General features: G+C 39.9%; 1 protein-coding gene across 1 annotated transcript in view; it reads left to right on the forward strand.

Moving 5' to 3' along the window:
* Positions 1 to 17,361, forward strand: part of megf10 (multiple EGF-like-domains 10) — a 176,877-nt gene that overhangs the window by 72,689 nt on the left and 86,827 nt on the right. Inside the window, exons 6-7 of the mRNA XM_059973847.1 lie at positions 12,158 to 12,404; positions 15,549 to 15,669. Coding sequence (XP_059829830.1) covers positions 12,158 to 12,404; positions 15,549 to 15,669 — 368 coding nt within the window. The remainder of the gene's footprint in view (positions 1 to 12,157; positions 12,405 to 15,548; positions 15,670 to 17,361) is intronic.

Consider the following 17,361-nt stretch of genomic DNA (forward strand, 5'->3'; position numbering starts at 1 on the left):
CTCCTGTATCAGCGTTTGTATGACATGATGCCAAACCCTAATTCACAGGCCTGAGCAAAACACCTGGGCTGACACCCTCACTGAGGGAACACTGCGTTACTGGACTGGCTGACCATTAGATGACACTAGTTGGAAATATATACCATCTATAAGTCTTCTGAAGTGGATGGAAAAACTATTTAAAAACAAAACAGCTATTCTATTGAAGGATACCGTGAAGAGTTATTTCTGATATCCTGGGTGATTATATAAATACAATAAAACAGATTACATAATCATTATACATAAGACCATAAGACATGGGAGCAGAATTAAGCCATTCAGCCCAACAAGTCTGCTCTGCCATTTAATTTTGGAGGACTGGAGAACCACTCTTAGTCTGGCCTCTACTCTTTGACCTATTTGGCATGGGTGACCCTATCAAAAGTCAAAGCACAAGGACCCAACTCCAGACAATGTGATTCTCCAAGCTTCCAAACCTTATGACAAGGTTGTGGTCCTCTTAGAGCTCTGGTCCTAGATTCTCCCACTATTTGAAACATCCTCTCCATGTCCACTCTATCTAGGCCTTTTAATATTCAGTAAAATTCAGTGAAATTCCGCCTTGTTTTTCTAAACTCCAAGTACAAGTCTAGGGCCTTCAAACACTCCTCATACATTAAAGCTTACATCATCAGTCACTTCTGTAAACCTCTTCTGGACCCTTCTCCAATGTCAGCACTTTTTTTCTTCAAAATATGTGTGAAGACTGACTGCCACAATCATGGAGTGCATTTCAAAAGGACTACATTACTTCTCAGTCGATTGAGATGTTCTGAAAGAAATGCAAAGGTAATATAACAAAGCAAGTGTTCTTTTCCTCTGCTGCTTGCCCACACTTTGAGCATTAATCTTAATTTTCTGTTCTGAATGAGCCCGGAACACCAGCCGTTTGCTCCATAGGTGCTGCCTTGATTTCGTGTGTTTCTAGTGAAGCAGCATCTGCTTTAAGTGAAATATAAATATGTAACTTTAATTTTAGCAGAGCATGTTTTTCATCTCATGATCCAGCAGCATTAAAGTTTAAGACACTTTTTCTTTTGGAAATGTGTTACTACATTTGGTCTAATAAGAAGTAGAATAACGTCAACTTTCGGAGGTGTACAATGAATAGTGTTGTGGGCATAAATTCCTTACCAAATTGGATTTTAATCTCCATGACCATGTAGCCTATAAACTGCCTGCTGTGCTTTTCAGGGCGTCTCCAAGGCACCATAATCCTGGAAGTGTCAAAAGCATTACTCATTAACAGGCAGAAGTGGTCCAGGGAATTAGATGGAAGTTGCATGGTTTTTGTTGAAATCTGTGAAACTGCATTAATTGTACAAGTTATCAAAATGACTCCACCTACAAAATACATTATTTCTTGCCTTACTGGGAAACTGCCCTAAGCAAGTTCAGGCTGAGTCTTGCAGTGCAAGTCTGTGTTTCCCTGAAGCACTTTCAATGCTTCTTCGATTATAGAAATGGTTTCGGGGAAATGCCCTCTACTTCATGTAATCATTCTTTCTTATCAGTCTTGTGTGTTTTTCATGGCATTAATTACAATATTAATGGGGTATACAGTCTATGGCAAATTTACTAGGTATATTTGCTTGTTAATTCAAATATCAAGTCAGCCAATCATCTGAAAGCAACTCAATGCATAAAAGCATGAAGACATGGTCAAGTGGTTCAGTTGTAGTTCAGACCAAACATCAGAATGGGGAAGAAAATGTGATCAAAGTGATTTTGACCATGGAATGATTGTTGCTGGCAGATGGGATGGCTTGACTATCTCAGAAACTGCTGATCTCCTGGGTATTTCAAGCACAGGTCTCTAGAGCTTGCACAGAATGGTGTGAGAAACAAAAAAAACATCCAGTGAATGATAGTTCTCTGGGTGAAATTGCCTTGTTAGTGAGGGAGGTCAGAAGGGAATGGCCGGACTGGTTCAAACTGAAAGGGAAGTGTTCAGAGGAACACCTCTGAATGTACAACACATTAAACCTTAAAGTGGATGGGTTACAGCAGCAGAAGACCATGAACATACACTCTGTAGCCATTTTATTAGGTATCCAATAAAGTGGCCACTTCATTAGGTGCCTAACATGGCCTCTGAGTGTAATTACCATGTCATGTGATCTGACTTTGGGACAGTTCACTTATTGACATAAAAAACATCTGCAAAAATGGAACCCCTTCATTACACAGGGACGGCCTGTATAAGAGTAAAGCTCTGTCACGTGGGTGGGGCAGTTTTAGGCATGATGTGTCAGCTAGGATCCTCTGGGTTGCACACTTTTGATTTCCTGTATCACTAGAAGCTTGAATAGATTTTTGCACTAATGTGGCCAATGTACTTCTGAGGGAGTGTTAGTTTAACAGAAGTTCTTTCTCATTTGGATGAAGCACAAATATAACCTCACTATTTTCTCTGGTGATGGCAAAGGATTTGTTTTATTACCTTAAATTTATGTGTGTGAAGTAGTTTAGTTTAATACTCTTGTGTAGATTTATTGCCTGTGTTGCAAAATTCTTTCTGTTAAGCTAATCATCTGCTTGCCATTCAAACCAACAAGTTTCACTCTGTGGGGATGAAATGTTGGCCTTGACAGCATCACCAACCTTGCAAGAAGGAATAAAGAAATGAAATTTGCACAATGGCAATGCAAGTGATGATTGAAATTTGAACAGGAGAAAAACAAGTTAGGAAGGAGAGACTTGCAATCCTGAGGCTCATTAGAATAACCATTGCAAATTTCTTGGTATTGTAGTTTTGTTAACACTCTTTTGCAAAAAAAAGAGAGAGTAGAACTAGGTTTACAAGAGCACATAAAGTCAAATTTGAAAAAGTTTTTGAGTGGATTTGAATGTGAACTATAGTATAGCTCAATAGAAGGAAAGAGATGACCATTCACCTCAAGTTCAAGTTTATTGTTGTCATAGGTAGATAAATGCAGGGTATTCACGCCATGACATTTATCTCTCTACAGCATCAACCTAGTATATTATAAGACAAGAACAGGCATGTGAACTTTGACTTAATTTAACATAATGTGATTTAATAAATTTCAGAAACCTAGACATTATCTGTGATTAGATTTATAATGTACGGCAAAAACAAATTGTCCTTGTCGCTCTCCTGTTCCCGAGGTGCTTATTATTTGCAACCTCATGGTTCCAATTGTCCTCCACCCTTGGTTAATGCAGCCATCTTGTTAAGTGGCTGGACTGTGAGCAACATCAGATGATGGTTCCCAACATCCAGCTCCAGGTCTCTCTGAAATTTTAACATTTGTAGTTTCTACAAGCTGAACTGTTTTTAACTGACTGGTGATAAAGGACACCTGGAATCTGTTTAAGAAGATCTAATGAAAAAATCTTGTAATTCTTTAATTCATTAAAGTAAAAATAAAGGTGAAGTACTTGAGCTTGCCCTTTTTGGCTATGGACTTGTGACCCCAATCAAATGACTGTATTGGTAAAATGAGCTCTAGTCCACAGCATTGCAACATGCCAGTAATCCCTGGGATAAAATTTGGCTTGGGAGGTTTGTGCTCCCTGGGGATGAGCCAACTGCAGTGCAGAAATTCAGATAGGCCAATTCCAGCTCATTCCCAATATTGATCAATCAATCAATTTATTTATTTATTTATTATTATTTGTTTTCTTTTGTGTTTTGTATTGGCAGTCGGGTGTCTTCTGCACGTTGTTTGTTGCGTGCAGTTTTTCGTTGATTCCATTGTGTTTCTTTGTATTTACTGTGAATACCTGCTAGAAAAGGTGAAGTGCACATGTGTACTTTGATGATAAGTTTACTTGAACTTTCCATGCATCCGCACTGCAACGTACAGATACAGAAATCAACACGCTAACCTCCACACTGAGCCCACTCCCCATTGGCTCATGAACTCCATAATCTAGCCCGATGCAGTATTCTGGCACATTCACTCCTTTCTCAGTTAAAACCATTTTAAAAAATAGATAATTGTCCTTGTGTTCACATTCCAAATGCGAGATTCCTTTGGTTCATTAAGATTCAGACTTCAAGCTTCCTGTACTGCCTCAAAAGCTGTGATTCTAATGAGCTCTACACTTCACACACAGAATGCCGGAGGAACGCAGCAGCCCAGGCAGCGTCGATGGAAAAGAGTACAGTCAACATTTTGGGCCAAGACCCTAGTCCTGCCTAGCTTGCTGAGTTCCTCCAGCATTTTATGTGTGTTGTTTGGATTTCCAGCATCTGAAGTTTTCTCTTGTTTGAGCTCTGCATATCTCTAGAGTTAATCCTAACGTATCTTTGATACTGCTTCTCAATTGGTGTCCATGTATCCAACTATCTGGTACAGACTCCAGACTCTCTAAAACTTGTCAGCTTCTTTAACTTACTCTCCTACCTTCATAACACCTACTTCTTTGTCCATCCATACCCCTAATCCAAACTTGACCTGACATTTTATGTGGCTCAGTATCAGGTTTAATCTGATAATGCTCCTGTGAACATTTCAGAATGTTCTATAATCTTAAAGACAGTATACAAAATGCAAGATCACGGTAATGTGTCTGAGAAAAGGTAATTGATGGAATGGCTTTGCAAACTACAAGTTATGCAGAACTGTGACAGATCATATTGTCTTTCTACATGATTGGGGAAAAATATTTGAATGAAGAGTTTGGACCTCATCAGTATGTACTTGGAGCAGATTGTTAATTGGATTTATGGTGGGATGGTGTTGCTATTACGAGATTGGGTGGAGGCTAATTTTCAAAGAACGTTTCTCAGGGTGTGGATGCATGTTGACAGTTCACTCTACATAATTGGAGTGTTGCTGAATATAGAAAGACAGAGCATCATTTTCTTATCAACTCTCTTTTTTAAGTTAACCCTGTGTTGTATCAGAGATCTGAAAATGTTTTTAGAATACATGAAGAATGTTTTATTCCTCTGAATATAGTTTTTCCAGCAGTGATTTAATTTGTGTCGTGTTGAATGTCTTGAATTAAATGTGATCACTTACAAGTTAAAGTGCAAGTTAGCTAATAGTTTATAGTTAATGCATCCAGCTTGCAAAAGCACAAATGCAAATTAATTGATTTAATTAGTATGGCTCTCTGGCATAGGTCTGTGAACAGTCACTAAGCTTTTAGCATTTAGTTTGATTACTGTGGACAAACTTTGAGCAGTTATGAAAATGGGTCTATCTAATTCAATAAAATATGACACACTTGTTAACCAATAAGTCGTGTTTCTGCTCTTACAACACAACATTTTTAATGTAGATAAACATTACTTAAACTCTGTCCTCCACTCTTCACATTCCGAACTCATCTCCCTGTGCAACTGCTGTGCTCACCCTGGGCTAGAAGTCAGAAAGTATATGCTGTGTTTATTTTTGAAGCTTGTCAAATTGAAAACAGAGAGATAGCTAATCTTGGTTTACAATAAATGCTTCATGCAGCTGCCAGTCATTAGAAGATGATTTGCAAGTGGTTGAGACAAGATATGATGGGACAGCTTGCTGAGTTCTCAACCTAGTGCAGTAGGAGATTGATTTGTGGTCCTGTAGCGTGTGCCATAGGCTCCAATTTTGCCAATGTAGTTTTGCACGGTTGCTGAAGGGTTTTTGAGGTGTGGTCTCATTATGTATGAAACGTGGTAGCCAGTTTTTGCTCACCTGGTGGAATAACAAAGAAAATTTTTTAAAATAATAAATAAATAAATTTCCCTCCCCAACCCATCTTCCTCCATTCCCCACACTGACCTTTTACCTCTTCTAACCTGCCTATCTCTTCAGCCAGGGTCCCTCCTCTTTCTCTTTCTCCTTTGGTCCACACACCTCTATTATCATATTCCTTCCTTCCTCTCTAGCCCTTTACCTTTCCTACCCACTTGACCTTCCAGCTAACCTCTTTCCCTTCCCATCCCCCCTTTTATTCTGGCATCTTCCACCTCTCCTTTCAGTCTGATGAAAGGTCTCAGCCCAAAATGTCAACTGCTTATTCATTTCCATAGATGCTGCCATAGATGCTTGACCTGAAAGGTTGATCAACTCTTCACTTCCACAGATGCTGCTTGGTTTACTGAGTTCTTCCAGCAGTTCATTTTTTTGCTTCAGATTCCAGCATCTGCAAACTCTTGTCACCAGCCACTGTCAGTAGCACTGCAGCATCTTTCTATTTTTCTAAATGGAAAGCATCTTCAACGTTCATTTGAGAGAGCTGACTGAGACTCAGCTGAATGTTTCACCCAACATGTACTGCAAATGTACAGGCCTCTTAACCCACTGAGGCAATGCTGACTATCACATATTTACACTAATCCTACATCAACCAACACTTATTTATTTCTCCTGCATTCTTATCAATCCTCCGCATCTCACCGCTTACCTATTCTTCACTAATACACAAGTGGCAGTTTACAATGATCAAGTAACCAACCGGTTAGCATGTTCTTGAGATCTGGGAGCAAACTGGAGCCATGGAGAAAAGGATAGGTAGTAACAATTCCATCGCAAAACTGGTGCTCCACAAAACTTCGTCCTTGAACTCCTTCTCTACTCTTTGTACACCCATGGCATTGCGGCAGATTCTGCTCCAGCTTCATCTACAAATTTGTAGATGGCACCATCAGAGTGGGCCGAGCTTTGAATGACGATGAGTTAGCATACAGGAAAGAGGTAGCAAGTCTAGTGACAGCAACCTTTTCCTCCATACCTGCAAAACAAGAGCTGGTCATTGGCTTCAGGAAGAGGGGTGGTGCACTCACTCCTGTTTACATCAACGGTGTTGAGGTTGAGAGCTTCAAGTTCCTCAGAATGGACATCACCAACAGCCAACCATTGCATCTATATAGTTGGTCCTGGTCTAATCATATATATGCAATGGCCAAGAGACTGCACCAGCATCTCTACTTCAGGAGGCTAAGGAAATTTGGCATGTGCCCTTTGACCTTCATTTTTTTGATATAAGTTCTCTACTTAGATGCATCATAGATTGGTATGGCGACTGCTCTGCCTGAGACTGCAAGCTTATGCAGAGATTTGTGGACACGTTCAACACGTCACTGAAACCAGCCTCCCCTGGACTCTGTCCCCACACTTCCTGCTGCCTGGGTAAAGCAGCCAATGTAATCAAAGGCCTCACCCACTCATAATTATCTGTTCTTCTCCAGCCCATTGGCAGAAGCTACAAAAGCCTGAAAGTGTGTGCCAACAGACTGGGGGACGGACACTATCCCACTGTTACAAGGCTATTGAATGTTCCCCTTGCACAATAAGATGAACACCTTACCTTGCAATCTACCTCATTATGGCCTTGCACCTCATTGTCTGCCTGCACTGAATTTCCTCTATAACTGTAACACTTCCTTTTTGCAGTTTGAGCTTCCGCTGCTTGATATTTTCTTTGAACCGGTTCCATGGTGTTTCTTTGTTTCATGGCTGTCTGAGGAAATGCAAACCTCAGGGTCGTATGCTACATATGTACTTTGAATTTTATTATGCATTCTGCTACTGTTATCCCTTGTGCTACCTCAATGAGCTGATGTGATGAAATGGTCTCTGTGGATGGTATGCAAGCATTTTGCACTATATTTCGGTACATGAGGCAATAATATATCGTTTTACTATGTGGCTGTGGGGAGCCACTCAGAGAGCATTCAGAGTCAGGAGTGAGCCCAAGTCTGTAGCATGGTGAGGCGGTGGCTTTGCCAGCTGTGTACCGCTGTGCCATTTGCCCGGAAGGCACCTGTAACAGTGCAGCATTTCCTCAGCAAGTGTTTTGTTTGGGATTGGCACTTAACCTCACAATCTACCGACTGCAAGATGAGGAAACAATTTCTGCACTGTTCATGACATTCTTAACCATAGACACATCGTCCTTCCCCTCAGCAGTAAGTATTTCATCAAACCGCAGATGTGTAAACATTATGATTTACAAAAGTCAGTGTGAATCACAGTATCCGGCAGTCTCAAAACAGTTTTACCCAAACTTTATTGATTGAAAACATATTGAGCATTGGAGTCATTCACCAGTAGAATAAGCGGTGATTTTTCAAATGTTTACGGTATTGATAATATGGCTGTGGAGAAATGAATTCTTCTGGTTGGAGAGTTGATGACTGGACCACAGTGTAAACATCAGAACCAGATCTTTCCAGGAATGAGGTTCAAAAACATTTTTATATGCACTGGGTATTAGAAATTGTCACATGTTAGAGATTATGTTGAGTCAATTGTTAATGTTGGGTCTGAGATTGACAGATTTTTTGAGCTAAAACCATTAAAAGATAGGCCACAGATAAACCACAATTGAATTGAAAGCTTGAGGGCCAAAACTGACCCCTTCTTTATCTACATTTATGTTAATATGCAAATTTCATTGTAGAATTAAATCAAACAAGAAATAAATCAAAGAAATGTAGCTGTCAATAAGTCACAGATATAACTACTCACTTTCTGGTATCCAGTTATTTACTTCCATTGTTCAATGGTCTCTTTGCGCCAAGCAGACCCTGCTTCCTTAAACTTGCTTCGAGACTCTCACCACTTCCCATCCTACCAAGTATGTTTACTTGTCATATGGGGGACTTGGAATTTTATCTCTTTGTGCCCAGGTTCTCTGAACTAGTCCTGGGTTAATCACCTTCAAGCCACAAATTGCTTTACCATCTGTACCTGGTTATACTGATGCATCTGTGAGGAATCTGGTGCCATTCACTTGCATTCTGGCTTCAGTTTGTTAATCGTACTCCTACCCTGTCCTATAACGTCTCCCCCAGAGTGAAATGAAGGCCCTTGCTTCATGATGATAGTCTATGCTGCTTTTTACTTTGTCGTCGAAAACTTGTATAATAGTAGAGGAAGCCATAGACTGGCCTGCTGGGTTCGAGTTGTCTCAGATTCATGTCAGCGCTGTTATGTTTTGTACTCAGGTTGGAGAAGCAACACCTTGTATTCCTTCTGGGTAGCTTCCAAACTGATGCCATGAACATCGATCTCTCACACTTCCAGTAACTGCCCCCATTTCCTTCACTATTCCCATTCCCATTTCTTTCTCTCACCTTTTTCCTTACCTATCCATCAGCCCCCTCTGGTGCCCCTCCCCCTTCCCTTTCTTCCATGGTCTTCTGTCCTCTCCTATCAGATTTCCTCTCCTCCAGCCCTTTAGCTCTTTCACCTACGAGCTTCCCGGCTCTTTACTTCACCCCTCTTCCTCTCCTGACTTCATCTATCACTTGTAACTTCTTCCTCCACTCCTCCCACCTTCCTGACCTACCTTCTCATCCTTTTTTCCCTGAAGTAATGAAATGTCTCTGCCGGAAATGTCAACTGTTCACTCTTTTCCATAGATGCTGCCTGGCCTGCTGAGTTTCTCTAGCATTTTGTGTGTGTTGCAATATATGTACAATATTATTCAAATATTACCGAAAGATGAAATACACCACAATAGTGTCTGTAGAATAGCCAGTCTGAATGAGAAAGACCAAATATTTGGGATCTCGAGGAAACACAGCTGTGCAGTCAACATGATTTCATACTGTAAATAAGTTGAACCCTGAAGACATAGACAAGGCTTTTCAACAATCTGGAGGAACGAAGGTGAACAGATTCTATCCCTGTGCTAATTAATTCACCCTCGGGAGCCATTCCACTGAGTTAATTGAAGTTAGTCTTAAGGATCAAAAGGACCAAAAATGAATTTTAATAAATGAGGGGAAAAAAGCCTGAAAAATTATTTATTTCCCTTTGGCCACATGATCCTCAGCTCATGTTTATTACATCAGCAGAAAGCTCCAAGGAAATGTGCCCCACTTTCAACTCAGCTGAAATGTAAAAACTGCAACATGGTGGGATACACCTGTCTGTGGGACGCACTTGCATTTATGTTAATTTTAGCATTTTGTTAAACATCTTTATTTAATGTTGGTTTTTCCAGTGGCTTATCATTTAACGAATGCAAAAGGACAGGCTTTGTACTAATTTAAATGGGTGTCAGTAACACCTGCTCTTGTCAATAGTGAGTTCTGGAGCGGAAGGCTTGAGCTTCTGTAACCTGCTGGGTGAAGGATGTTAACCTGCTCATTACTTTCCTCAAAAACTACAGCTTGCTTTAATATATTCACATTTACAAAGTTCTTCCTGGGAGCTTGATCAACAGAGATTGCCTCATGAGATGCTTGGGCATGACCTGATGCCTGGTGGAAGAACTTGGCTCTAAGGAGCGCCAGGAAAGTGGTGGAGACCAATTGCAGAGCTGGCAGTCCACATTAAACAGGGACGCCTGTATTAAAGGAATGCAAGTACTCTGGAAGTTACAGCAGAGTTTAGAGTATGAGAGGGGGCAAAACAGAAAATTACTATTTGCTTAATTGGGAATTCACACTGGCAGTATGTACAAGACTCAGAAAGCTAGAACAGGTCAGTAATGTTTTGAGAGAGTTTGGGGTAAAGACAAGGGACTGGCCAGCCCAACGATGGAGTAGTTAAAACTGGAGGCATGAAAAGAATAGGCAAAGTCTTCAGCAACAGTAGATGTTAGGCAGGGGTGAAGTTTGGGGTTGCTGTGTAGTTTAAAGTTCATCAATGTTATTTACAGATAGGTTATCCTCAAAGAATTGTCAAGGACAGGGCTGGAACCAGAAATTTGGGAATGGAGTTTCTGACAATATGGAGTGTGTTGACTAGTCAAGTGATACAGTGAGTAGGTAGAGCTGGGTGTCATCAACGTAGACTTGGAAAACGATGCTGTGCCTTGGGATGAAAATGCCGAGGGGCAGCAGGTAGATCAGAAATAAAAGAAAGTCATGGATAGAAAGAAAGGAAAGTGCTTGGAAACACCAAGGACTGATTGCAGGAAGGGATGTTATCAAGGGCTTTTCACAGGCTAGAATTAAGAGGATGGAGCATAATCCATTTCCACTGCCCTAATCAAAATATCATGACTGACTTTGTTTAGAGTCATTTCAGTACAACTAAATTGCACCACCATCTGCAGCCTTATTCTCAGCTTCCAAGACTTTAAATCCTCTTTCTGAACTTCTCTGTCTCTCTTGAAAACCATATTTTAGTACTGCCATCTCATTTTGTAGCTTAATACCAAGTTGTTTTAATGGTATCATTCTATTAAGCTACCTAATGAGTATAGTGATGATTGTCACCATAATCTGGAAAGTCGCCATAAAATACAAAATGGTGTGGAAAGAAGCAAAGCAATGTATTAAGAAGGTCAGTGTACTCTATACATGAGAGCTGTACAATTCACTTCTTCTGCAGTAGAAGTTTAGAGAATCCCTCATTTGGGCACATAGGTTTACACGAAGTGTAAATTAAATCCATGATTCTTCTGACTTGGAATAAGTTTATTGGTTTCTTAATGTTTAGCCATTGCGTGTTGCATACTATTTGTTCTGGCAAAGTGCACAACCCCTTTGTGGAATGTAAGCACAGCAAAAAGCATTGGGGATGAATGGCCTTTTTTTCTCTGCTGTAGCATCTATACAATAAATATGAGGAAGCTGCCATCAGGCTTTCACCAGTCTTTCTTTCTGACTTCGGGAAATATAACAGTCAATTTTCACAAAGGCCTATGTTAAAATAGTGACTTAGCATTGAGTCATTTTAACACACTGCAAAACATCAGTCAATATCTTTATCAATATTTCAACTTTGTCTAGAAAGTATCATTATTGTGTTTCAAAAAGAGAACGTAAATTGAAGTTTATCAGAAAATTATAAGCATGCTTGTTTGTATTTGTAGTGGCCAGTTCAGACTAAACCAATTACTGCTGCTGGTGACCGCCACGGATTTGTTATATGTGTATGACATGCCCTCCAATCACTCTCATAAAGAATCAAAGAACTGTATTCAATCCTTCATTTGCAACTAGCAAACAATCATGAAGCGAAGAAATATAAGCAAACTTACAGAACTGCTCGTACAGAGTTGTAAATAGTGATGATCATAATGATTAAACCATCAAAAGTGGAACATTGTATTGACAATAACTCGAGATTTTAATGTTGCTTTGACTTCTTTGCTTTATTTTAAATTTTTGAAAAGTTCTGTGTGAAGTGCCTTTGTGATTCTGCATCCTCTGAGCAGTGTATAACAGCTGATTCTCTCTGTTACACTGTAGCATGCGACAGCAGTCACTGGGGACCCCACTGCAACAATCGCTGCCAGTGCAAGAATGGAGCTCTGTGTAACCCCATCACTGGAGCCTGTCTCTGCACACCGGGCTACAAAGGCTGGAGGTGTGAGGAGCTCTGCAGCCCCGGGACATACGGTAATGGGTGCCAACTGAAATGCCAGTGTCAGAATGGAGCAGCCTGTGACCACGTGACCGGTGAATGCAAGTGCTCCCCTGGATACACTGGTGCATTGTAAGTACAGATTCCAATAGCAGACATCCCACCTCTCCCGGAAGTCCCTGGAGTCTCCCACACATAGATAGTGGCTCCCTGACACCCGCAAATGATATACAATATCCCGGAAATTGATTTTTTTCTTTTTTATAGAGCAGGTGAGAGGGAAAGAGAGACAGACAGAGAGAGTGAGTGACAGATGTAGCAAGAGGGTGACAGAGAGAACGTCCTGATTGGTCTGCCTTTGTGCTAAGTGGGCCTATCAGTTTTCTCTGTGGGCGTGCTTTACAGTCAACCTCTCTCTCTTTCATTGTCCATCAGTTCAGTTTAATGTCCTGCAGCACCATGGCAGAGTGTTCCAAAAAAAGAAAATATAAAACATACTTCACTCCAGACTACATTAAAGCATACCCCTGCCTAATAGCGGTCAAAAATAATGACAGTGTTGCTCGCTGCACTGTTTGCAACAGTGACTTTTCTATTGCCCATGGTGGGTTAAATGATTATAAATGACTTTATTTCATATCTTGAGTCAAAAATTGAGAATCAGAAGTCATCTCATATTCAGAAGAGGCTGAAAGACACCCCAAATGAAAATATACACATGCTTTCTCCATAATGTCACACAATGTTTTGACAAATTCAATTTGATTTTTCAAAACAAGGCACCTATCCTCTTCACGTTGGATCAGAGTGTGGAAGAGCTCCAGCATGACAGAGCAAGCAAATTTATTGAGCCTAAGGTATTGAGAGAACAGAACATTCAGGAGATAGGTGTGAGCAACCCTGAAATTCACCGCCACATCACAGTACAAGGAAAGTTTGCAAAAGAAATAGAAAATATATTTGCATTAGCATTTAGCTATTAGCATTGAGACTGCCAACAAAATACTCAAGGAATGAATAAATATATATATATATATATTTGTAAATAGTTCCAATATGTGATCAAATAAATTGTGTTCCTTCATAATCAAATGTCCTGAATAGTTACACTGTTGGAGGTCCATGGGGGGGGAGTGGGGGTGGATATGGGGTTGCGGGGGGCAGTGGTGGTGGTGCTACCTCCCTGAAATGAGTTTTTGCAGGGTGGGATGTCTGCAATAGATGCTTCCTAAGTTTCACCTTTTTTTTTGGGAAAGAGGAACAGAATAATGTTAACAGCTTTGGTGGGTGAGATGTAAAATTCCACCCTAAACACTTATGTCTCCTCCTGTAAAATACCCATTAAAAATGATCTCTTCAACCAGGTTCTGTATTTGTTTCTTTCTCTGTGGCAGGGCAACAATTTTTACTTTGTTCAGTGTTCTGTGAAATGTGTGTGATATTTAAGTGCACTTTAAATGGACAACATATTGTCAAGCCTCTAGGCTAGCTACCTTTTTAACAGTAATGCAGTTTTTCATGTAATCTGGGGCGCGTGACCTAACACATGAAGTATTTGATATTTTCTGAATGTCAATGTGACTTTCTTGGCTACATGCTGTAGGTATACACCAAGCAGGAATTGCACAGAATGCTACATATTATCCCAGATACACAGTCCCATTGGGAGAACTGTGGGCAGCATAACTAGAACAGTTTCCTTTCCTATGATCTGTTCCACAATCTACTCAATTATAATCATGACAAAGGAAAAAATACAAAATAAATTTTAATTAACTGAGAGGAATGTGATTCACCTATTTAGGATTATCATTTCAGAAACAAACAAATAAATATTTTTTAATTATTGTAAATAAATCATTGGATTCATATTTTGAAGAGGCACAATGACCTAGAATCACAATATGTTGTGAAATCTGTTGTTTTTCAGCATCACTACAGTGTAACACATAAAATATACTATAAATTACATTAAGAAGTATGTGTTTCTTTGTGTGTGCATGTGTACAGTATGTATGTCTGTTTACTGTGTTCATGTGTGTATAAGTTAATAGTACAAAGAGAAAGCAAAAATAATGATGTCTGTTCATGGGTTCATGAACCTGTTCAGAAATCTGATAATGGAGTGGAAGAAGCAGTTCCTAGAACATTGAGGGTGTGTCCTCAGGCTCCTGTACCTCCTCACCAATGGTACTAATGAGAAGAGAGTACGTCCTGGGTGGTGAGGGCTCTTAAAGATGAATGCCACCTTTTTGAGGCATCGTCTTTTGAAGGTGTCCTTGATGGTGAGGATGATTGATTTTTTTTTACCTACCGATTTACTAACTTTATAGAATTTCACCTATCTATCTTTCTCATTCACACATAGGATGTGGATAGTATCAGCAGAGCCAGCAATTATTACCCATCCTTATCATCCATGAGTAAGTGGTGGTGAGCTGCCTTCTTGAAGTGCTATATTTTGTGTTCCAATGCCACTCACACTGCACAGTTGAGAAGGGAGTTCTGTCAATCTTTCTAGCTTCCTCTCTGTCAATTTGTTTATCACCATCCATTATTTATCTATCCATTTATCTGCCTGTCAGTCTTTCTAAATCTGTCATTCTAGCTGTTTGTCAATCCATCTATCATCTATCTAACTATCTGCCAGTTGATAAGCAACTAGGAAGGACTTGAAACAATATTAGCGGTTCATTCAACCAGCTGCCACAGCAGACTGACCTGTTTCAATGTGCCTGATTTTATGAGACCTTAGACTCAAATAGAATAGCTGATAGCAGAATATAAAGCTGTCTTTTTCATTGTTCTCTCAATACCCCTCTCTATATCCATTTTGGTTTCAGCCATATCTCACTGAATAGCATGATAGCTTTGTCAGAGGGTTGTGTGTTCACATCAGAGGTTTGAGTGTGTAATCCAGGACATTGCTCCATGTTCGTAATGGAAGAAATGCTGCATTATTGAGATGCCATCTCTTTTTGACATCCATTGTCACAGATGGACTGAAAAGATTCCTTAAATGTGTTCTGAAGCACACTCTGCGATGCAAACAGCTCAAAAACGGATTATCTAGTTATTATTGCTTTGTGCGGTCTGGTTGTGTACAAAGTGGCTGCCATGTTGCCTGCGTTACTGCCATGACTTCAGCTCAGAAAACACTTTGGAGGCTGTAGAGCACCTTGGGATGGACTGAAGTTGTAAAAGATACTAGAGAAATTGAAGTCCTTTCTGTTGGTGTCTGTTTATTTCTCTGATTTTTTTTTGTTTGTTTTCTAGCTGTGAGGATTTGTGTCCTCCTGGTAAACATGGACCTCAGTGTGAGGAACGATGTCCTTGCCAGAACGGAGGAGTTTGTCACCATGTGACAGGAGAATGTGCCTGCCCTCCTGGATGGATGGTAATCTATAATATTCTGTCTGTAGAACTAGTAACCATTCACATTTTGTATGTTCAGAACAGTCCCTTTTATTTCTAACAAAAAATCTGTTATTCCTCTGGAAAAATGTGTAACCTTGAAACTACCCAAGTAAAGCTTCTTATAGTGAATATATAAAGCATATATTATGGGTAGTGTGTATGTGAATTTTTCCTTCAATCTCAGGTCCTCCACCAGAGGCCTGGGAAGTCCAGGGTTCGACACAGTAACCTTGCTGTTCCTAGTGGTGCATTCCTCTGTATTATTATTGTTTTCTTCTGTTCCCTGTCCCGTACTACTACGTCTGTTTGGTTGGCCAGCACCTGCTTAACAGTTTGAATTTTGGCAGTCCCCATGGAATCTCAGCTCTGTCATTCTCAACTACCTTCTCGGACTTGGGAATGTCTAATCCATTCTCATCGTAGATGTTCCTGTGCACTATTCCTGCAACTTGTTTGTGCTGTTCATATATTTATATATCTTCACGTAAACTGCAAATTCTTAATAGTCAAAATTCCTTTATGAGATTCCTTTCCCAAGATGATTCACCTCCACCACCCATAATTAATCTTCTTTTGTGGGTGATGTAGTTCTAGCTAACAGAGAGTATCCCTCTTGATGCCACATTCACTCAAGTGCTGCCATTTCAATGACAATCACTCGCAACTCACCTTACATAGTGGATTCCAGTTAACGGGGCAGCCGCTTATTTGGGACAACTCTTAAAGAACAAAAACTAACTGAGTAAATAGCTGGGATTCCCTTCACTTATTTGGGACACTATGCTACTTAATTGGGGCTGGAGACTGTTGCCGACTAAGTTCTAATGAGCATCATTTGCGTGCACTTGTGCAGCTGTTAGACGCTACACCATGCTTAGCGAGAACAGTTTTAAAATAGCATCAATTGTGTGTATTTGTGTTCAAAAAGCAGTGATTTTTGTCATTGTTAGTTGGTGAAAAATAGGCAGAAAGACAATTCTGAACTGTTTTGCTCATGGTTGTTTCAAGCTTTCAGGCTTGGAGGTGCCAGAAATGTCTGAGTGTGAAAATGAATCGAGTTCACTATTCAACAAGTTAGGAAATATGAAGAATTTGAAGGCATCAACAGTCATCTTGAATGTTACAATGAAAATGAAGATCTGGAGGATGCAATTGTGATAGAATTGTATGAATGCAGTCCATAAAATGCATCAAGTATCTGCACTGATCTGTTCATTGCATTCACTGGCTGAATTCCTCTACCAATAACTACTAGGAACTAATACAATTTTTTAGTAGTAGTATTCACAATGTTCAAATTTCTTCTGTATTTCATTTAAATACATAAGTTGTTTCCCAGTTTGTCTTTTTTATACCTTCTTTAACTATTTCAATGAAACTTCAGCTAATTGGGACAGCCTCTTAATTGGTCCAAAATGTACAGGTTCTAATGTTTCACAATTAACTGGAATCCACTGTACGTATGAACTGCAATGAAGTTAGCGCACCTGAGCTGGATACTGGTAAGTGGCGTTATTTGTGAGAAAGTGAAAGACACTGAACAGCACAGCCAACATCACCTCTTATTATTTTGATTCTGATTGAAAGTAGACTTTTTTATCATCTTTTTCTTAGACTGTATATATTTTTGCAAGATCAGTGGTGTAAATGGTTCAGAGCAATTCAGTCAGAG

This window comes from Hypanus sabinus, chromosome 7 (genome assembly GCF_030144855.1).
Source record: "Hypanus sabinus isolate sHypSab1 chromosome 7, sHypSab1.hap1, whole genome shotgun sequence".
Lineage (NCBI taxonomy): Eukaryota > Metazoa > Chordata > Chondrichthyes > Myliobatiformes > Dasyatidae > Hypanus > Hypanus sabinus.